Here is an 18275-nt window from a genome sequence, read left to right on the forward strand (position 1 = left end):
ACTTTCATCAAGAGGAGAGTGAAAAAGTTGGCTTAAAGCTCAACATTCAGAAAACGAAGATCATGGCATCTGGTCCCATCACTTCATGGGAAATAGATGGGGAAACAGAAGAAACAGTGTCAGACTTTATTTTTTTGGGCTCCAAAATCACTGTAGATGGTGATTGCAGCCATGAAATTAAGTGAAATTAAAAGACGCTTACTCCTTGGAAGAAAAGTTATGACTAACCTAGATAGCATATTCAAAAGCAGAGACATTACTTTGCCGACTAAGGTCCGTCTAGTCAAGGCTATGGTTTTTCCAGTAGTCATGTATGGATGTGAGAGTTGGACTGTGAAGAAGGCTGAGCGCCGAAGAATTGATGCTTTTGAACTGTGGTGTTGGAGAAGATTCTTGAGAGTCCCCTGGACTGCAAGGAGATCCAACCAGTCCATTCTGAAGGAGATCAAACCTGGGATTTCTTTGGAAGGAATGATGCTAAAGCTGAAACTCCAGGACTCTGGCCACCTCATGTGAAGGGTTGACTCATTGGAAAAGACTTTGATGCTGGGAGGGATTGGGGGCAGGAGGAGAAGGGGACGACAGAGGATAAGATGGCTGGATGGCATCACGGACTCGATGGACATGAGTCTGAGTGAACTCCGGGAGTTGGTGATGGACAGGGAGGCCTGGCGTGCTGCGATTCATGGGGTCACAAAGAGTCGGACACAACTGAGCAACTGAACTGAACTGAACTGAATCAGTAAATTTAGCAAAGTTTCGGGATACAGAATCAATACACAGAAATCACTTGCATTTCTATACACTAACAATGAAAAATCAGAAAGAGAATTTAGGGAATCAATCCCATTCACCGTTGTAACAAAAAGAATTAAATATCTAGGAATAAACTTATCTAAGGAGACTAAAGAATTGTACACCGAAAATTATAAGACACTGATGAAAGAAATCGAAGATGACATAAACAGATGAAGAGATATTCCATGTTCCTGAGTAGGAAGAATTAATATTGTGAAAATGACTATACTACCAAATGCAATCTACAGATTCAATGTGATCCCCATATCAAATGACCAATGGCATTTTTCACAGAACTAGAACAAAAAATTTCACAATTCATATGGAAACACAAAAGACCCTGAATAGCCAAAGCAGTCTTGAGAAAGAAGAATGGGGCTGGAGGAATCAACCTTCCTGACTTCAGATTATACTACAAAGCTACAGTCATCAAGACAGTATGGTACTGGCACAAAAACAGAAATATAAACAAATGGAACAAGATAGAAAGCCCAGAAATAAACCCATGCACCTATGGGTACCTTATTTTTTCACAAAGGAGGCAAGAATATACAATGGGGCAAAGACTGCCTCTTCAATAAATGGTGCTGGGAAAACTGGTCAGCTACGTGCAAAAGAATTAAATTAGAATGCTTCCTAACACCATACACAAAGATAAACTCAAAATGGATTAAAGACCTAAATGTAAGACCAGAAATTATAAAACTCTTAGAGGAAAACATAGGCAGAACACCTGAAGACATAAATCAAAGTAAGATCCTCTATGACCCACCTCCTAGAGTAATGGAAATAAAAACAAAAGGAAATAAGTGGGACCTGATTAAACTTAAAAGCTTTTGCACAGCAAAGGAAACTATAAGCAAGGTGAAAAGACAACCCTCAAAATGGAGAAAATAGCAGCAAATGAAACAACTGACAAAGGATTAATTTCTGAAATACACAAGCAGCTCATACAACTCAATAACAGGAAAACAAACCACCCAATCAAAAAGTGGGAAAGAGACCTAAACAGACATTTCTCCAAAGAAGACATACAGATGGCTAACAAACACATGAAAAGATCCTCAACATTGCTCATTATTAGAGAAATGCAAATCAACACTACAATGAGATATCACCTCACACTAGTTAGAATGGCCATCATCAAAAAGTCTACAAACAAATGCTGGAGAGGATGTGGAGAAAAGGGAACACTCTTGCACTGTTGGTGGGGACGCAAATTGATAACAGCCACTATGGAAGACAGTATCAGTTCAGTTCAGTTCAGTCACTCAGTTGTGTCCGACTCTTTGCGACCCCATGAACTGCAGCACGCCAGGCCTCCCTGTCCATCACCAACTCCTGGAGTTCACTCAGACTCACATCCATCGAGTCTGTGATGCCATCCAGCCATCTCATTCTCTGTTGTCCCCTTCTCCTCCTGCCCTCAATCCCTCCCAGCATCAGAGTCTTTTCTAAGGAGTCAACTCGTCGCATGAGGTGGCCAAAGTACTGGAGTTTCAGCTTTAGCATCATTCCTTCCAAAGAAATCCCAGGGCTGATCTCCTTCAGAATGGACTAGTTGGATCTCCTTGTAGTCCAAGGGACTCTCAAGAGTCTTCTCCAACACCACAGTTCAAAAGCATCAATTCTTCAGCACTCAGCCTTCTTCACAGTCCATACATGACTAATGGAAAAACCATAGCCTTGACTAGATGGACCTTTGTCGGCAAAGTAATATCTCTACTTTTGAATATACTATCTAGGTTGGTCATAACTTTTCTTCCAAGGAGTAAGCGCCTTTTAATTTCATGGCTGCAATCACCATCTGCAATGATTTTGGAGCCCAAAATAATAAAGTCTGACACTGTTTCCACTGTTTCTCCATCTATTTCCCATGGAGTGATGGGACTGGATGCCATGATCTTCATTTTCTGAATGTTGAGCTTTAAGCCAACTTTTTCACTCTCCTCTTTCACTTTCAACAAGAGGCTTTTTAGTTCCTCTTCACTTTCTGCCATAAGGATGGTGTCATCTGCATATCTGAGGTTATTGATATTTCTCCCAGCAATCTTGATTCCAGCTTGTGTTTCTTCCAGGCCAGCGTTTCTCATGATGTACTCTGCATAGAAGTTAAATAAGCAGGGTGACAATATACAGCCTTGACGTACTCCTTTTCCTATTTGGAACCAGTCTGTTGTTCCATGTCCAGTTCTAACTGTTGCTTCCTGACCTGCATACAGATTTCTCAAGAAGCAGGTCAGGTGGTCTGGTACAGAGATTCCTTAAAAAACTAAGAATAAAATCACCATATGACCCAGCAATCTGACTCCTAGACATATACCCTGAGGAAACCAGTGTTGAAAAAGACACATGTATCTCATTGTTTATTGTAGCACTATTCACAATAGCTAGAACATGGAAGCAACCCAGATGTCCTTCGACAAATGAATGGGTAAAGAAGTTGTGGTACATACACACAATGGACTATTACTCAGCCATAAAAGGGAATGCATTTGAGTCAGTTCTGATAAAGTGGATAAACCTAGAACCTATTATAAAGAGTGAAGTGAGTCAGGAAGAGAAAAATATCGTATTCTAACACACATATACAGAATCTAGAAAAATGGTAGTGAATAATTTATTTACAGGGCAGCAATAGACAAACAGACATAGAGAATAGAGTTATGGACATGGGGAGAGGGAAGGACAGGGTGAGATGTATGGAAAGTGTACCGTGGAAACTTAATTACCATATGTAAAATAAGTAGCCAATGAGAATTTGCTGTATGGCTCAGGAAACTCAAACAGGGGGTCTTTATCAACCTAGAGGGGTGGGATGGGGAGGGAGATGGGAGGTTCAAAAGAGAGGGGATATACGTATACCTATGGCTGATTCATGTTGAGGTTTGACAGAAAACTACAAAATTCTGTAAAGCAGTTATCCTTCAATAAAAAAATAAAACCTCAACATTCAAAAAAGTAATATCATGGCATCTGATGCAATCACTTCATGGCAAGTAGATGGAAAAATGGAAACAGTGACAGATTTTATTTTCTTGGGCTCCAAAATCATTGCAGATGGTGACTGAAGTCATGAAATTAAAAGACACTTGCTCCTTGGAAGAAAAGCTATGACAAACCTAGACAGCATATTAAAAATCAGAGACATCACTTTGCTGAAAAAGGTTTGCAGAGTCAAAGCTATGGTTTTTCCAGGAATCATTTACAGATGTGAGAGGTGGACTATAAAGGAGGCTGAACACTAAAGAACTGACGCTTTCTAACTGTGGTGCTGGAGAAGGCTATTGAGAGTCCCTTGGATAGCAAGGATATCAAGCCAGTCAATCCTAAAGGAAATCAACCCTGAATATTCATTGCAAGGACTGATGCTGAAGTTCCTGTACTTTGGCCACCTGATGTGAAGGGCCATTTCAATGGAAAAGACCCTGATCCTTGAAAAGATTGACAGCAGGAGGAGAAGCGAGTGACACAGAATGAGATGGTTGGATGGCATCACTGACTCAATTTTAGGAGTTTGGGCAAACTCTGGGAGATAGTGAAGGACAGTGAAACCTGGCATATTGTATTCCCTTGGGTCACACAGAGTCAGACACGACTGAGCAACAACAATAAAGTTAGAGGATACAAAATTACATATATAAAATGGTTCCAATTATATGAACATTACATGTACACACATAAAAGTAATAGAAAAGAAATGCAAAAGTGGAAATTACCTCTGTGAAGAGGGTCCCATGTGGTTTTTAAAGTTCATATTGTATGTTTTTTTCTAATTTTCTGTCATAAACATTATTTCCATAATAAAAAGTGTATCATAAGATGATAAATATTCCTTTGTGAATTAAGAATTTATAATATAAAACTACTGTAGTTATTGATGCCCTTTATAGATTTAAGTGCATTAAGTTTAGAAACCTAAAACAGTCCTTTGCCATGTAACAGCTATATCAGTTTTAGACATTTGTATGAAATGTTTACCAGATATGCTTAATTACTCTGCAAAGAAATAATGATTAGAAAATTTATTAAATACATGTTAGCCTATTCTTATTACAGAGTTAAATCAATTAAACCCTAACTCCTATTACTATAGGAACCTTAATATTTAGAGAAGATTAACTTCATATAAAATGGTCTTACTCCTGAAAACTAAAATGTCAGAGGTAACATTTTTGTTAGTGAAGCTTTCATGTGTATTTACCTAGGGAAAAATACGCACATTTCTCCAGGAATACAGTTAGTATTTGCTTAATTAAATCTTCCCTTATGAACTGACCTAACTGTGGAAGATGAATTCATTCTCCCAGCCCTGACATCCTACCCTATGGACATCCAGCCGTGTTACAGGTTACATGGGCTAAAAGGGAATGGCACCTTCCTAGACATGAGTGCAAATGAATCCTTGCTGCCTAGGGTCATGTCCTCTACACCAAATCAAGCTGGAGACAGTATGCAAGGAAAGGAAAGGATAATGAAAGAGGAATTCAGGGAATAATCAAAGAGATGTACACAACTGATTCTTGAACAATACAGGTTTGAACTGCACAGGTCCACTTATACGCAAATTTGTTCAGTAGTAAATACTACAGCATTACATAATCTATGGTTCATCGAATCCTCAGATGTAGAACTGTGGTCACAAAGGGCCAACTGTAAGTTATACTCCAATTTTTGGCTATACTGAGGGTTGTTGTTATTCAGTCGCTAAGTCATGTCCAGGTCTTTCTGACCCCATGGACTGCAGCACATAAATCTTCTGTGTCTTCTATCTCCCAGAGTTTGCTCAAAATCAGTCAGTAAATGATGCCATCCAACCATCGCACCCTCTGCCATCCCCTTTTCCTTCTTGCCTTTAATCGTTCCCAGCATCAGCATCTTTTCCAATGAGCCAGTTCTTTACATCAGGTGGCCAAAGTATTGGAGTCCTTCCAGTGAATATTCAGAACTGATTCCTTTAGGATTGACTGGTTTGATATCCTTGCTGTCCAAGGAACTCTCAAGAGTCTTCTCCAGCACCACAGTTTGAAAGGATCAACTCTGGCACTCAGCCTTCTTTATGGTCCAGCTCTCACATCCGTACATGACTACTGGAAAATCCATAGCTTTGAAAATAGAGACTAGTCAGCAAAGTGATGTCTCTAGTTTTTAATAGGGAGGTTGAGAACCTATAACCTCTGCACTATTTAAGGGTCAACTGTGTGTGTATTAAGACATATAGACACACACATATATTTATATACACATATATGAATACATACATATCTACATAGGTAACAATTTTACTCATGACTATGGTGACCGTATTATTTCAAACAAAAACAATGTCTAAATAATTACACTTGTCAGACTGGACAATCTATGGTTTGAAATGTCATCAAATATTAAGTATTTGTGGCCCTGTGCCTATGATGAGACTTACAATATGAATCACTTGAAGGAAAATGGTATAGAATCAAAATTAACTTAGTTTCCCTACGTGTGTGTATGTTGGAATTAATAAGGTATTTAGTGAGAAAACCCCTAAGGTTTTAAATTCGTTTAAGGCAGAGTCAGATATTTTCCCCCAGGTCTTTGTGACTCACTAAGAGTTTGGGTTCTATTAGAGAACAAGGATGTTCATGCTGAGAGTTTCTGTTAATCTATTAAGAAGCTTTGTGGCAATTCTATTTAATACTAGGAATAAAACAAGATGTTTACCAAACTAGAAGTCCACTCCAATAGTTCTCCTGGTGTTTAATGGGAACAGTGTGTCTTTAGGCTCTTGAGAAGGTCAAACCAATTTCATTCTTAGTGGCAGTGATAAGAGTTGAAAAAACAAACAGCCCAACAGATCAAACAGTTGTAGAGTATTAAGAAGATACTGTTGTTTGGCACTTACTGGTTGCCCTTACTTCCCGGGTGAATGGGTAATTCTTGAAATCGCTTCAAATCCATTTGAACCAAATATTTAGCTTATCTGAAGGATTCCAAACAGCTAATTTAAATGCACTCTCCCCTTTTGTCTCTCCATCCTCCTCTTTCTTCCACCATTGTGCTGGAAAATGATGGAATCAAACACTTAAAGACAAAGCCATAAGGTTCCCAGGCTGGGCACTGTGGTCTTTGGATGACACTAATTCCTGTTTGCTTGGTGGCCCATCTCAGCTGAGCTCCCTATGTGGAACACGTCATTATGTGCTTGCACTTTGGTTTTCAACCAGCATAAAGGGTAGAACCACATAAAAAACTCCTGTTAGTTTTTATTGTATAAGAGCAACACTTCAATAAAAGTTGTATTATATATTATATAGCTTGTAGGTCAGAGCTGTCAATAAATACCAGACTGTAGAACTGTTTTCTGTTCTGTTCCATTTCTTTGACAACTAGTAGTAATGCTGTGGATGGGCTTTCAACAGGGTCGGAATAGGTGCAGTTCCGCAAAAGCATCAAAGCATAGGGGGAAAGAAAGCAATAATGCAATGAGAGAACATGGGCTCTGATCTTTACCAGCTGGACAAATGATTTAATCTAAGGTTAAGTTGTCACAGATCTAAAAGCTAATGTTCAGTTGCTATAAGATATTATGGAAGGGGGCTTCAATGGGCAACTAAGCCCATGCATCACAACTACTGAGCCTGTGCTCTTGAGCCCAGGAGCCACAACTATTGAGCCCATGCGCTGCAACTACTGAAGCTTGTGCATCATAGAACCTGTGCTCTGCAATAAGAAAAGTCACTGTAATGAGAAGCTCATGCACCACAAGGAAGAGTAGCCCTTGCTCGCCCCAATTAGAGAAAGCCCGCGCAGCAATGAAGACCCAGAATGCCCCCAAATAAATAAATAAATAAAATTACAAAAGAAAATCTCCTAGAGGTGGAAGAATTCTGTCAAACCATCTAACCTCCCAAACAGAAGCCTTACATTAGCTCTTCTGTGAAACCATTCCTTTACTTTCTATCTTATTCATCATAACTTACTTATTCCTCCAGACTCCCACAAAGTACCAACACACACAGCTGTAGCCTAGTGAAAACAATGTTTACTGTTACAATAAAATCTGCCACACCATAAATTCTTTGTGTTGATGATTTTGGAGGATATAGAAGGAAATTAACTAAGTTCACTGCCTGGTCTGACCAATCTCCTGGTTGGGTTTTTGAGGAACTAACTTGGAGATGTAGATACCCGTGCACGTGACTTATGAACTGCTCTCAGGAGGAACCTGTGAGGGAGAAGGGCAAAAGGGAGTAGGGGAAGGAGGAAAGGGAAGAAAAGGGAGGCTAGGAAGGGTGTGACTTATAGTGACAGGCCAGTCTCAGCATGATCCCATGGGGAGCTCTGAAGCAGAAGTTGCACTGCAACCTATCTGCAGGGCAGGAATAGAGACACAGACCTAGAGAATGGACTTGTGAAAACGGGAATTGACATATATACACTAGCATGTGTAAAATAGAATGTTAGTGGGAACCTGTTGTATAGCACAGGGAGCTTAGCTCAGTACTCTGTGATGACCTCGATGAGTGAGGGGTCGGGGGTTGCGGTGGAAGGGAGGCTCAAGGTGGGGGGATATATGTATACATACAACTGATTCACATTGATGTACAATAGAAGTTAACACAGCATTGTAAAGCAATAATCATCCAATAAAAATTTGGGGGAATAAGTAGTTGTATTGCAGAGTCTGGAAGCAAGGGGTTTCTATACCCATGAGCCATTGGCTTGGGGCGAGCCATTGGCTTGGGGCACCCCAGTGGGGACAAAAACGCAAGTTTATCTGGTACATGTGGTTCTTTATACCTATGGGCTACTCCAGCCACCCAAAGGTAGTCCTCCAAAGAAGGTGGAAGGTACCAGTCTTTTGAAGTAAAGCACATGGAAACTGGGAGATGAGAGCACAAATCCAGCAAAGGGGCTGAAAAGGATTGGAGTGATGGTGTTCACAACAACTCATAAGATCAAGGGCAACGCAAACCAACAATAAGCCCTAATGATTTTAGCCAGCCATTATTAAGTGCTTACTGTAAGTCAGTCTTGTTCTAGGCTCTTGGTAATATTACCTTATTTAATCCTTACAACAAGCTCATGAGGTAGCTACTGTTATTGTTTCTGTTCTGTCAAGTGAGGAACTTAGATCTATACAGGCAATTAGTCTAAAGTGATGATAAGACTTCATGGTGTAACTAAGATTTGAATTTGCAAACGGAAATGGGTGATTTGACAGCAATGTACTCTAAACACCACATTACCCACTTTGGCATGGCTTCTCAATACAGGAAGCTGTGAAGAGGGACAGAGCCTGAGTCATTTCGTCTGGGCTCCTATCTTGATAGCTCACAATAAAATGAGACAGAGCATCTAACACAGTCAGTGCAGCAAAAAAACTGCACTAAATATTAGACAGTGTTGTTATTAAGGAAGGGAATGACATTGCCTTTTTCAAAAAAATCTTTTTTCTATAATAACATCTCTTAGGTCTGTAAAAGTCTTTCTTCTGCTGTCTTCCCAATGTTTAAAGAGCCAGGGAATCAATGTTTATTCTTGATAGCTCTATTGTATATTACAGATTTGGCCAAATTTCCCTTACAGAGAATAAGGAAAGAAGGCAAGGGAAGGTAGAGAAAAAGAGGGAGTATACTAGATCATTACTAAAAGTTACTGAGAATGACAGGAACAAATATTCTGAACAAAGTCCTGTTCATTATACTTCAGTCTTTCCTGGGAGCTGATTATTAAATTGCTTTTTCCTGAACAGAGTGATTTTTAATTCCCCAGAGAATGTTATCAATAACTCCTTAGTATCCTGTCTCCCATAAACAATAGCACTTTTTCAATGCCATTAGAAAATTTAGACACTTTTCAAGACTGGACTATCAATGCTAAAAATATTACTTCAGAATTCCTTAAAATCATTATTAACTGGATTTCACTGCCACCTGAATTCTAGGCATAGAAAAAGTACAGCATATTTCATCAAAGCCTTTAAGATTAGCTGAATGCCTTAGAATAATGAAAATGAAAACTCTGAGCTCTTCATTATGAAATGAGCATCAATCAAGAATATTTCAATGTCTTTCCAATTCTAAGCATCCTAGTTCCTTTAGGCACATTGAATATTTTTGCAACATGTAAGGATAATCTTATGATGTGTTTTCTCACGTAAAACACACATAAGCTTCTGATTGCAGTTTTTAGAGATACTCAATACACAAAACTACACCTTACACAGTAGACAGTGACTGAGGAAGGAACTCTGCTTATTTCTGTCCCTCTACTCAGGGGTGAGAAGGACAGGTCAGGCAGGAACCAATCATAATGAACATAGTAACCAATCAGAATGATGCTTTGATCATTGGGAACTGATGATGTAACCAATCAGAATGGATGCTGGCTGAAACGCAGATGAGGCCACACCTAGGGATTCAGCTAAATATCAACCCTGCCTACAACCCATGTGAAACTCAATTCTGTCCACATTACTCAACTTTCCTCACACAGAAACTTATTTCAAAAAATTCAAATGATTTCTGGGAAACAATGGGAACTTCTCAGTTTCCAGACACTCTTCCTCTCACAGCTCTGGTTGATACAAATTTCCACCAAGATTGACCAAAGAAAGATATTATACAAGTAAATAATAGATAAAAATTACTGTGCACTGAAGTACCAGGTACTATATATTATCTTCCTTAATCTTTGCAACAGCCCTGTAAGATGAGTGCTATACTTACCCCTGCTGTTTTGATGAAGAAACCAAGTCGAGTCACTGATCCAAGGTCACACAACTAGTACATCCCAGGGCTGGTACTCAAACCTGGGCAGTCCTTCCACTTAACTACAAGTTATGATGTCACTGGCAAATGAACATCCTCATCAACACCATATTTACCACTCAATTCCAACCTTCTTTCTGGCTAAATGATAAAGTGCCAAAGATGTTTTCTAATATCTATGCTATAGTTTGGAATGCAGGAAGACACTGACCTACACTGGTCTCCAGTGTGGTTGGAGTTGCCCCAGTTCTGGTCTAAATTGTTTCCAACAAACAGAAAGCAGTCAAGAAGGCAGACAAAAGAATATTACCTTATTCTCTTGTCCTCTACTTTTTTCAAATATTCATCTCTCTTTAGGACTCCCAGGATCATCTCCTTCTCATGATCTAATAAAAATGACAGGTTGATGAACTCAGAGTTCTTAGACATGGTATTTCAGCAGTAGTCCTGAGTGGCAATGGTTGAATTTTCCAGGTAAATTGATACCCACAGTTCTTAAGGTCCCCGTGAATAACTCAAGAGTCACTCAGTTGCTTGATGAACAGAAGCTTTTATGGGGTCTCTGAAGATCTGCTGATGGTAGGTAAGGATTCTTCCAGGCAACACAGAAAACAAGCTCCACTGGGATTACATTTCAAGAAAGTCATTATTGTTTTAACTGAAAAGATCTCCAAAGCCTTCGCTTTGATATACAGTCCAATGGCAGCTGAGTTCCCCTAATGATGCTCAGCGTTACTGCAGGAAGCTACAGAGCAGAAAACAGATCTGCTGGGACGGAATCCAGAAAATACTGCAAAGGTGGAGGGAACAAAGGAAAGAAAAATTAATTAGGTGATTTTCCCCAAAGCACTTGTAAGTGTGTCTAGTATTTGAAACAGTGATGTACCTAACTCAAACACCACTTTTCAATCTGTAAACATGCACTGATGAAATATCTATTGTACTTACTACAGCATCAAAGAGTTATATTTAGTTGATTCCAAGTTCTCTATGTCAATTCAGTTTCTTCCATTATAACGAGCATCCTCTACCAGCCAGATCCTGTCACCACCCTTAAGCTGACCCATGGGTGAACTGGGTCACTAGGACAGTCTGGACTGTCCACAACAGGACAGGTCCCTTAAGTGGCTCCACCCTGCCCTCCCTGCTTCCCTCCCCAAAACTAGAACCACAACATAAAAAAGCACTACTAACAAAACAAATACGAACCAGTGCTGCACGCATGAACCTAAATTTCTCTCACAAACATAATGTTGAATGAAAACACTTGCAGAAGAATTCATGCATGAAGGAAATAATTTTCGAAAACATTACATCTAGTTTAAGGCCACATACATTCGTAGCATAAATACAAGGAAATTCATGGGAAATTCAGAGATGCAATCAGAGAACACAGGAACTTCAACTATTGGGTGACGTTTTATTTTCAATATAGGTTTATATCTTATGACGTACAAGGTTGTGAACTATATCAGATCTATAGTACATACTGCAAGATAGTTGTTTTAAGACTCCCATTTTGTCAACTTAAGCTCACCAGGCCCTCTCCTTCATATTAATTCTTGAGCACATTCTTTCATTGGCTTGGTACCTCGGTTCTCTCTGTGCATCCCCTTAAGAATGATAGCTCTTAGCATGCCCTACTGTGTTTTGGGATTTGGCATCATCCCACGACAATGTTCCTCAGCCTCCCTCTAGGTCTCTGAACTACAATCTACATGCATGTGATTTGGTTTGGTTGATTCTAGCCAGATTTCCAAGTGCAACTAGATACTTACTCCTAGATTGCTTTGGGGTCTCCCAGTTACCATAAGTTCAGATTGACCTCAAATTCTCAGATCTGAAAGGACAGGCTCTAGTCCAGGGCCTCTTTAACTTTCCAAAGTCCCCATGTGTTTGTTCTCTGCATAATATAATGAAACCAGAACTTTGCTAAAATGACCTAGAACTGAACTGCTTCGCACAGAACAAGAGCGATTCCACTAGGGGGAAACTGACCAGATCTCAGTGAGTGTAGTAGACTCTTTAAATATACTGCAGGCCTTTAACCCATTTCCAAAGTCCTAAAGGCTGTAAGGCTCAGAGGATGCCAAGATTGACATGAAAAGGAAATAACAAAGTTAAGAGTAAACGGGGCTCATCAGAAAGGTTTGGGCTTTTTTTAAATACAGTGGCACTAGTGGCAAAGACTTTGCCTGTCAATGCAGGAGACACAAGAGGTGTGGGTTCGATCCCTGGGTTGGGAAGATCCCCTGGAGAAGTAAGGAGCAACCCATTCCAGTATTCTTGCCTGGGAAATCTCATGGACAGAGGAACCTGGTGGGCTACAATCCATGGAGTCACAAAGACTCCAACACAACTAAGAAACTGAGGACATAGCTGATTTTTCATGTTAGATTCAGGGATATAGCACAGTGAGTGAGTGAGTGAGTGAGTGAGTGTGTGAGTTATAGCACAGTGAGTGAGTGAGTGAGTGAGTGTGTGTGTGTTTCAGATTATTTTACCATATAGGTTATTACAACATATTGAGTAGAATTCCCTGTGGTATACACTAGGTCCTTGTTAAGTTATCCATTTTATATATAGTCGTGTGTATGTTAATCCCATCCTCCTAATCAATGCCTACCTACCCTTCTCCTTTGGTAACCGAGTTTATTTACACAGCAGAAATAGACCCATAGACATAGAAAGGTTTGCTTTTTCCATCAGATGCAGTCTCTCTCAGATAAATAGCACAGCTGTTGTTTCTGCCCCTTCTGTGTCTCATCTATTTTCAGGTAAAAATAGGAAAAGCACTTGGTAACTCAGATAATGAATATGCTATCATCACAGCCAGGTTCACTTAACACATACTGTGTATTTGCAATGTCAGATTTAGAATGTCCTATGTGACTCTTCAATAAAATTGTATTTAGAATTCATTCAGAAGGTTGGGACCTATACAAATGCTTGACCTGAAGCTTCTGGTTATCCTTGCCTTGAGCTTAAGTATATGCAAGTCTGCCTTCTAAAAGTCCAAGAGTCTACTCCTGAGGAGAAAAAGAGGGAGGGGTGGAGTAACACCATGGGGCTATCACAGGATGGTGACAGAGAAGATGGGAAATCAAACATGGATATAAGAAAAATGAAATTAGTCAGTGAGAGTTTAACGAAATTAGCCCTGAATGGATTTTTACTCACCTATACCTAGACTAATGGAAATGATTTATAAATGAATGACCAAGGAGATCAGAAATAGCCAAAATTTTATCAAGAAAATCAAGATGTTTCCTCCAGAAGGCAGGACAGGACTGTATCATTTAGTAATATGGAATCAAAATGCTGGGCATCCAGTCCTTTTGGAAAAACACCGGATGGAGAAGAGGAGACAATGAGCGTGCAACAAGACAGAGGAGATCCAGAGAGCTACATGCTGACGGTGCCCAGCCAGACTCAGACCCGAGCAGAAGTATTTGGGCCCCCAAGTGAAAATTAACTATTTGTTCCCAATAGTACATGCACGGTGTTGGGTGATGAGGACTCAGTCTGGCAAATTTTCATGTCATCAATACCTCAAAGCAGACAACTATTTCACTCTTGCTTGAGTTTAACTCTCTTCTGGAGACTTCTGGTTGCAGTTGGCTTCCCCTAGAGCTCTCCCTTCAAGAAATGGATGTCCTGGTCCTCCCAAGGAAACCCTCTGTGTCTAGTTTAGTTTGAACCTACGTCTGATCTGCTCTCTGTATGCTAATCAAATCACATTTCTGAACCCTTGGAGGACCAGCATCTGGGCTGTGATTAATTTACTTAAGTAGGTACCATTTTTGTATTATCTGTTTATTTTTTGGCTGTGCCACACAGCATGTGGGATCTCAGTTCCCAGATCAGAGTTCAAACTCACGTCCCCTGCATTGGAAGTGCAGAGTCTTAACCACTGGACCACCAGGGAAGTCCCAATATGTACCATTTTTGGATGACTGTGTTAAGCTAGTTCATATCCTCTGTGATTGAATCCCTTACCCACTATGTACACATTTTAATCAAGTGACAAAAAAGAGTAACAGTAACCAGGAGTGTATTTGATCTAGAGATGAGTCTCATTCTTTTTTTTATTTTGAGTTTCATTCTTTTAGTTAAACGGACCCAGTCAGTGAACACTAGTCAAATCAGGAGGGATGAGCTCATGTTTATTTTCTTCTTCAAAACCTTCACTTACAAACAGATCTCTCTCCTTAAGCATTTCAGATATGGGATTTTCCCTCTTTTGGCCAGTAGCCTCGCCAAACTGAGCTAAAATATTTAAAAAGAGGACCAGATGGTTTGGATGTCATTCTATTGCTAGATAACTCAGGACAGGTCATTCCCTCTGCTCGGTACCACACAAAATGCAATAAGGAAAAATTCCCACAACATCCCACAAGGACCTAAGTTTCTTTAAAAGCATCTGTTTTGAGTAACACACACTTAAAATTCATCAGGGTTGGACATTTAAAAAAAATAGTATGTTTTACAAATATAAAATGGGAGTACTTTACATTCTGGATTAACCAACACATTTCCAAGTCAATGACAAAAAAAAAAAAAAAAGGAAGAAGAAAATGGATGAACTCTTATAGATTAAGAGTCCAAAGAGCCATATAACCAAATAACTAAATACAATACAAAAACCTTGATTTAGGTTAGATCCTTTAAAACAAAAGTTATTAAAAAAAAATTCTAAGGACACTGAGGACACGTGAATATGGACCAGATACTAGATAATACGAAATTACTAATCCTTTTAAGTATGAAAATAATATTGTGGTTATTAGTAAGAATATTCTTTGAAATGTTCTTATTCTTAGAAGGTGCATAAAGAAGCATCTAGTTGGTAAGTGTATTATTTGTAACCTATTTTCAAAGAATTTTCAAAGAAAGTATTAACTATAGAGATGAAATAAATATGGTAAAATGTTAATAGCAGAACCCAGTTGGCAAGTCCATGAGGGTTTACTGTATTTCAACATTCCTGTATGTATGAACATTTCATTAAAAGAATTGAAAGAAAACACATCGGGAAATGATCATGATAAATGAAAGTTTGCAAAGCTGAATTTATGATGACAACTACACTGTGTGCTCTAGGGAGTATGTGCCCCTTCAAAATTAATATGTTGAAATCTAAGCCCCTATGTGATGATATTTAGAGGTGGGGCCTTTGGAAGGTGATTAGGTCAAGAGACCAGAGGCCTCATGAATGATGAGAGCTCCCTACTCCCTTCTGCCATGAAAGGAGACAGGAAGAAGATAGTATCTAAAAGCCTACAAGTGGGCGCTCACCAAATGCCAAATATGCCAGCACCTTCATCTCGGACTTCCAGTCTCGAAAAGTGTGTGAAATAAATGTTTCTTGTTTAAGTCATCCAATCTATGGTGCTTTTGTTGTAGCCCAGACAAGCTGAGATACTGTGTATCATTTTCTACAGAAAAAAGCATTAGAAATTAGAATTATTGTAAATTACTTTTAAAATGATTGAATTACATTTCCTAATCTCAGGTGGGTAATTGATGTCTCAAACCTCTAGGAAGAATGACATGTCATAAATAATCCTTTAACCATTTTATCATCTTCAACAAATAACCATATAACACTGTAATTAATGGCTAAGGAAGCGATAAGCCAGTCTTATCCCTAGAATTATCTTTGTGAAGACGGTTTCTAGCTATGCTTCTTCCATCACTTGAGAAGATTATGAGATGAAAAAAACAATTTTGTTGCATTGTTATTTAGTTATAAATTCAGCTAGTCATGAAAAAAATCACATTTTTAATGAAAAAAAAGCTCATTTAAAAAAATGCACTGCCAGAGGGAATATAATAGTTATGAAATAGAGACAATGAGAACTTAGATCTTTGGCAGGTAACTGTTTCTAATGCAATATAAAGGATATTAACTCCAAGACTTTTACCACTGGAAGCGATCTGGCAAGGAGTGCATAAACTTGACCCTTCAATTTCAAGTATGAACTGTGTCCTAAGGACTAGTAAGAAACTTGTGAGATTTGCCAGGGCACTGCTTGATAGCTGAAAATTGGAAGCTATGTCAGATCACAGGAAATGGATATATCTATATAAAATATTATATAATATTAAGGTGGAAATATGCAGAATGAACTGGCAACCCACTCCAGTATTCTTGCCTGGGAAATCTCACAGACAGAGGAGCCTGGTGGGCTATAGTCCACAGGGTCACAAAGAGTGGGACACAACTTAGTAGTGACTAAACAACAACAAGGTGGAAACATACATACTGTATGTCAAGTTAAAAAATCAGGTTATTGAACAATGTATCACAGAATCCTTCTTTATAAAGCTAAACACACTTACATATCAATTGGAAAAAAACAGGATGTTTCTGGAAGTACTCTTATGAGGAAATTAACACAAAATTAAGTTCCTGTTGCCTGTTACTGACAGCACAACAGCAAGATGAATTTTCAGCACACTTAGAGGGATATTTAGGATGCTTAGAACAACCAGCAAAATAACATATGCAAAATTTACTTGCGAGTGTCTTTCAAATAGATAACCAGGGAGGACTGCTGCTGCTAAGTCGCTTCAGTCGTGTCCAACTCTGTGCGACCCCATAGACGGCAGCCCACCAGGCTTCCCCATCCCTGGGATTCTCCAGGCAAGAACACTGGAGCAGGGAGGACTACACATGACTATCAAGAGGTTAGAACTGAGAGAGAGATAAAGATGCTGTGAGGAGAGAAATGAATAGTTCCTTAACTATGAATGCAACCTGAAAGATTCGAGGGCCAATGCTACAGAATGGCAAGCATTTACTTTCAATTGAGCAGTTTCTTCTCACGTGGACATATCTGTGTGGCACATTTCATAGGGGTGCAGTAGTTGAATTTCTTTTCAAAATGGTATTGATTCCCTGAGCAATAGTAGGATGGTCTACTAATAAGACCAGCAGCTTTACCATGATGCTCCAAGAACAGCATCCTCAGAATGTCCCCAAATAAAAACAGCTAGTACATAGATGATTCAACTAATCCTCATGACCCTCTCACAAAATAAGTTCCAATACCCTATTTTATAGATAAGAAACCTAAGGCAAAGGACATTAATTACCATGCCCAAAATTATGCAGTCAGTAAGTAACTCAGAGCAGTCTGGTTTCAAGGACTCTGCTTCTAACCATGATCGTGACTACCTCTCAGGGCTTCCATGGAGCAACCTGCATGCTCAGTCACTCAGTCATGTCTGACTCTTTACAACCCAATGAACTTCAGCCGGCCAGGCTTCTCTGTCCATGGGATTCTCCAGGCAAGAATACTGGAGTGGGTTGCCATTTCCTCCCCAAGGGAATCTTCCCAATCCATGGATCAAACTGCATCTCCTGCATTGGCAGGCCAATTATTTACCACTTAGCACTCCACAACTTATCAGAATCTTTAATGCTCTGATGTTCACTGTGAATTTTCACAGAACCCTCAATTTGAAAAAAGATATTTAACATCGTTGGTTCTTAATCATGGCATCACGTGTTTTGATATTTTTAAAGAGAAGACTATGTCTATTTTTTTAATATAAAAAACTGGTCAGGAATAAACCTAAATAAATTCAAGAAAGAAAGATTTGAAGGAATTAGTAGATACACTTGTACCATAATATCTGGTAATTCCTCTGTATGCTTTTTAACTAGCAAGACCCACAAAATCCTGTATTGCCAAAAAAAGTTTCACACAACAGACC

The 18275-nt window shown here is 39.2% G+C and overlaps 1 protein-coding gene across 2 annotated transcripts in view; it reads right to left on the reverse strand.

Annotated features, from left to right (window-relative positions):
• The window catches only part of SYTL5 (synaptotagmin like 5), a 116912-nt gene extending 105578 nt beyond the window's left edge, over positions 1–11334 (reverse strand). For both annotated transcript variants that reach the window (XM_040266318.1, XM_040266317.1), the window contains exon 1: positions 10861–11334. In XM_040266318.1, the coding sequence (XP_040122252.1) occupies positions 10861–10979 (119 nt within the window). In that variant the 5' untranslated portion in view covers positions 10980–11334. The remainder of the gene's footprint in view (positions 1–10860) is intronic.
• Positions 11335–18275: the final 6941 nt, after the last annotated feature.

Source organism: Oryx dammah, unplaced genomic scaffold (assembly GCF_014754425.2).
Source record: "Oryx dammah isolate SB20612 unplaced genomic scaffold, SCBI_Odam_1.1 HiC_scaffold_23, whole genome shotgun sequence".
NCBI lineage: Eukaryota > Metazoa > Chordata > Mammalia > Artiodactyla > Bovidae > Oryx > Oryx dammah.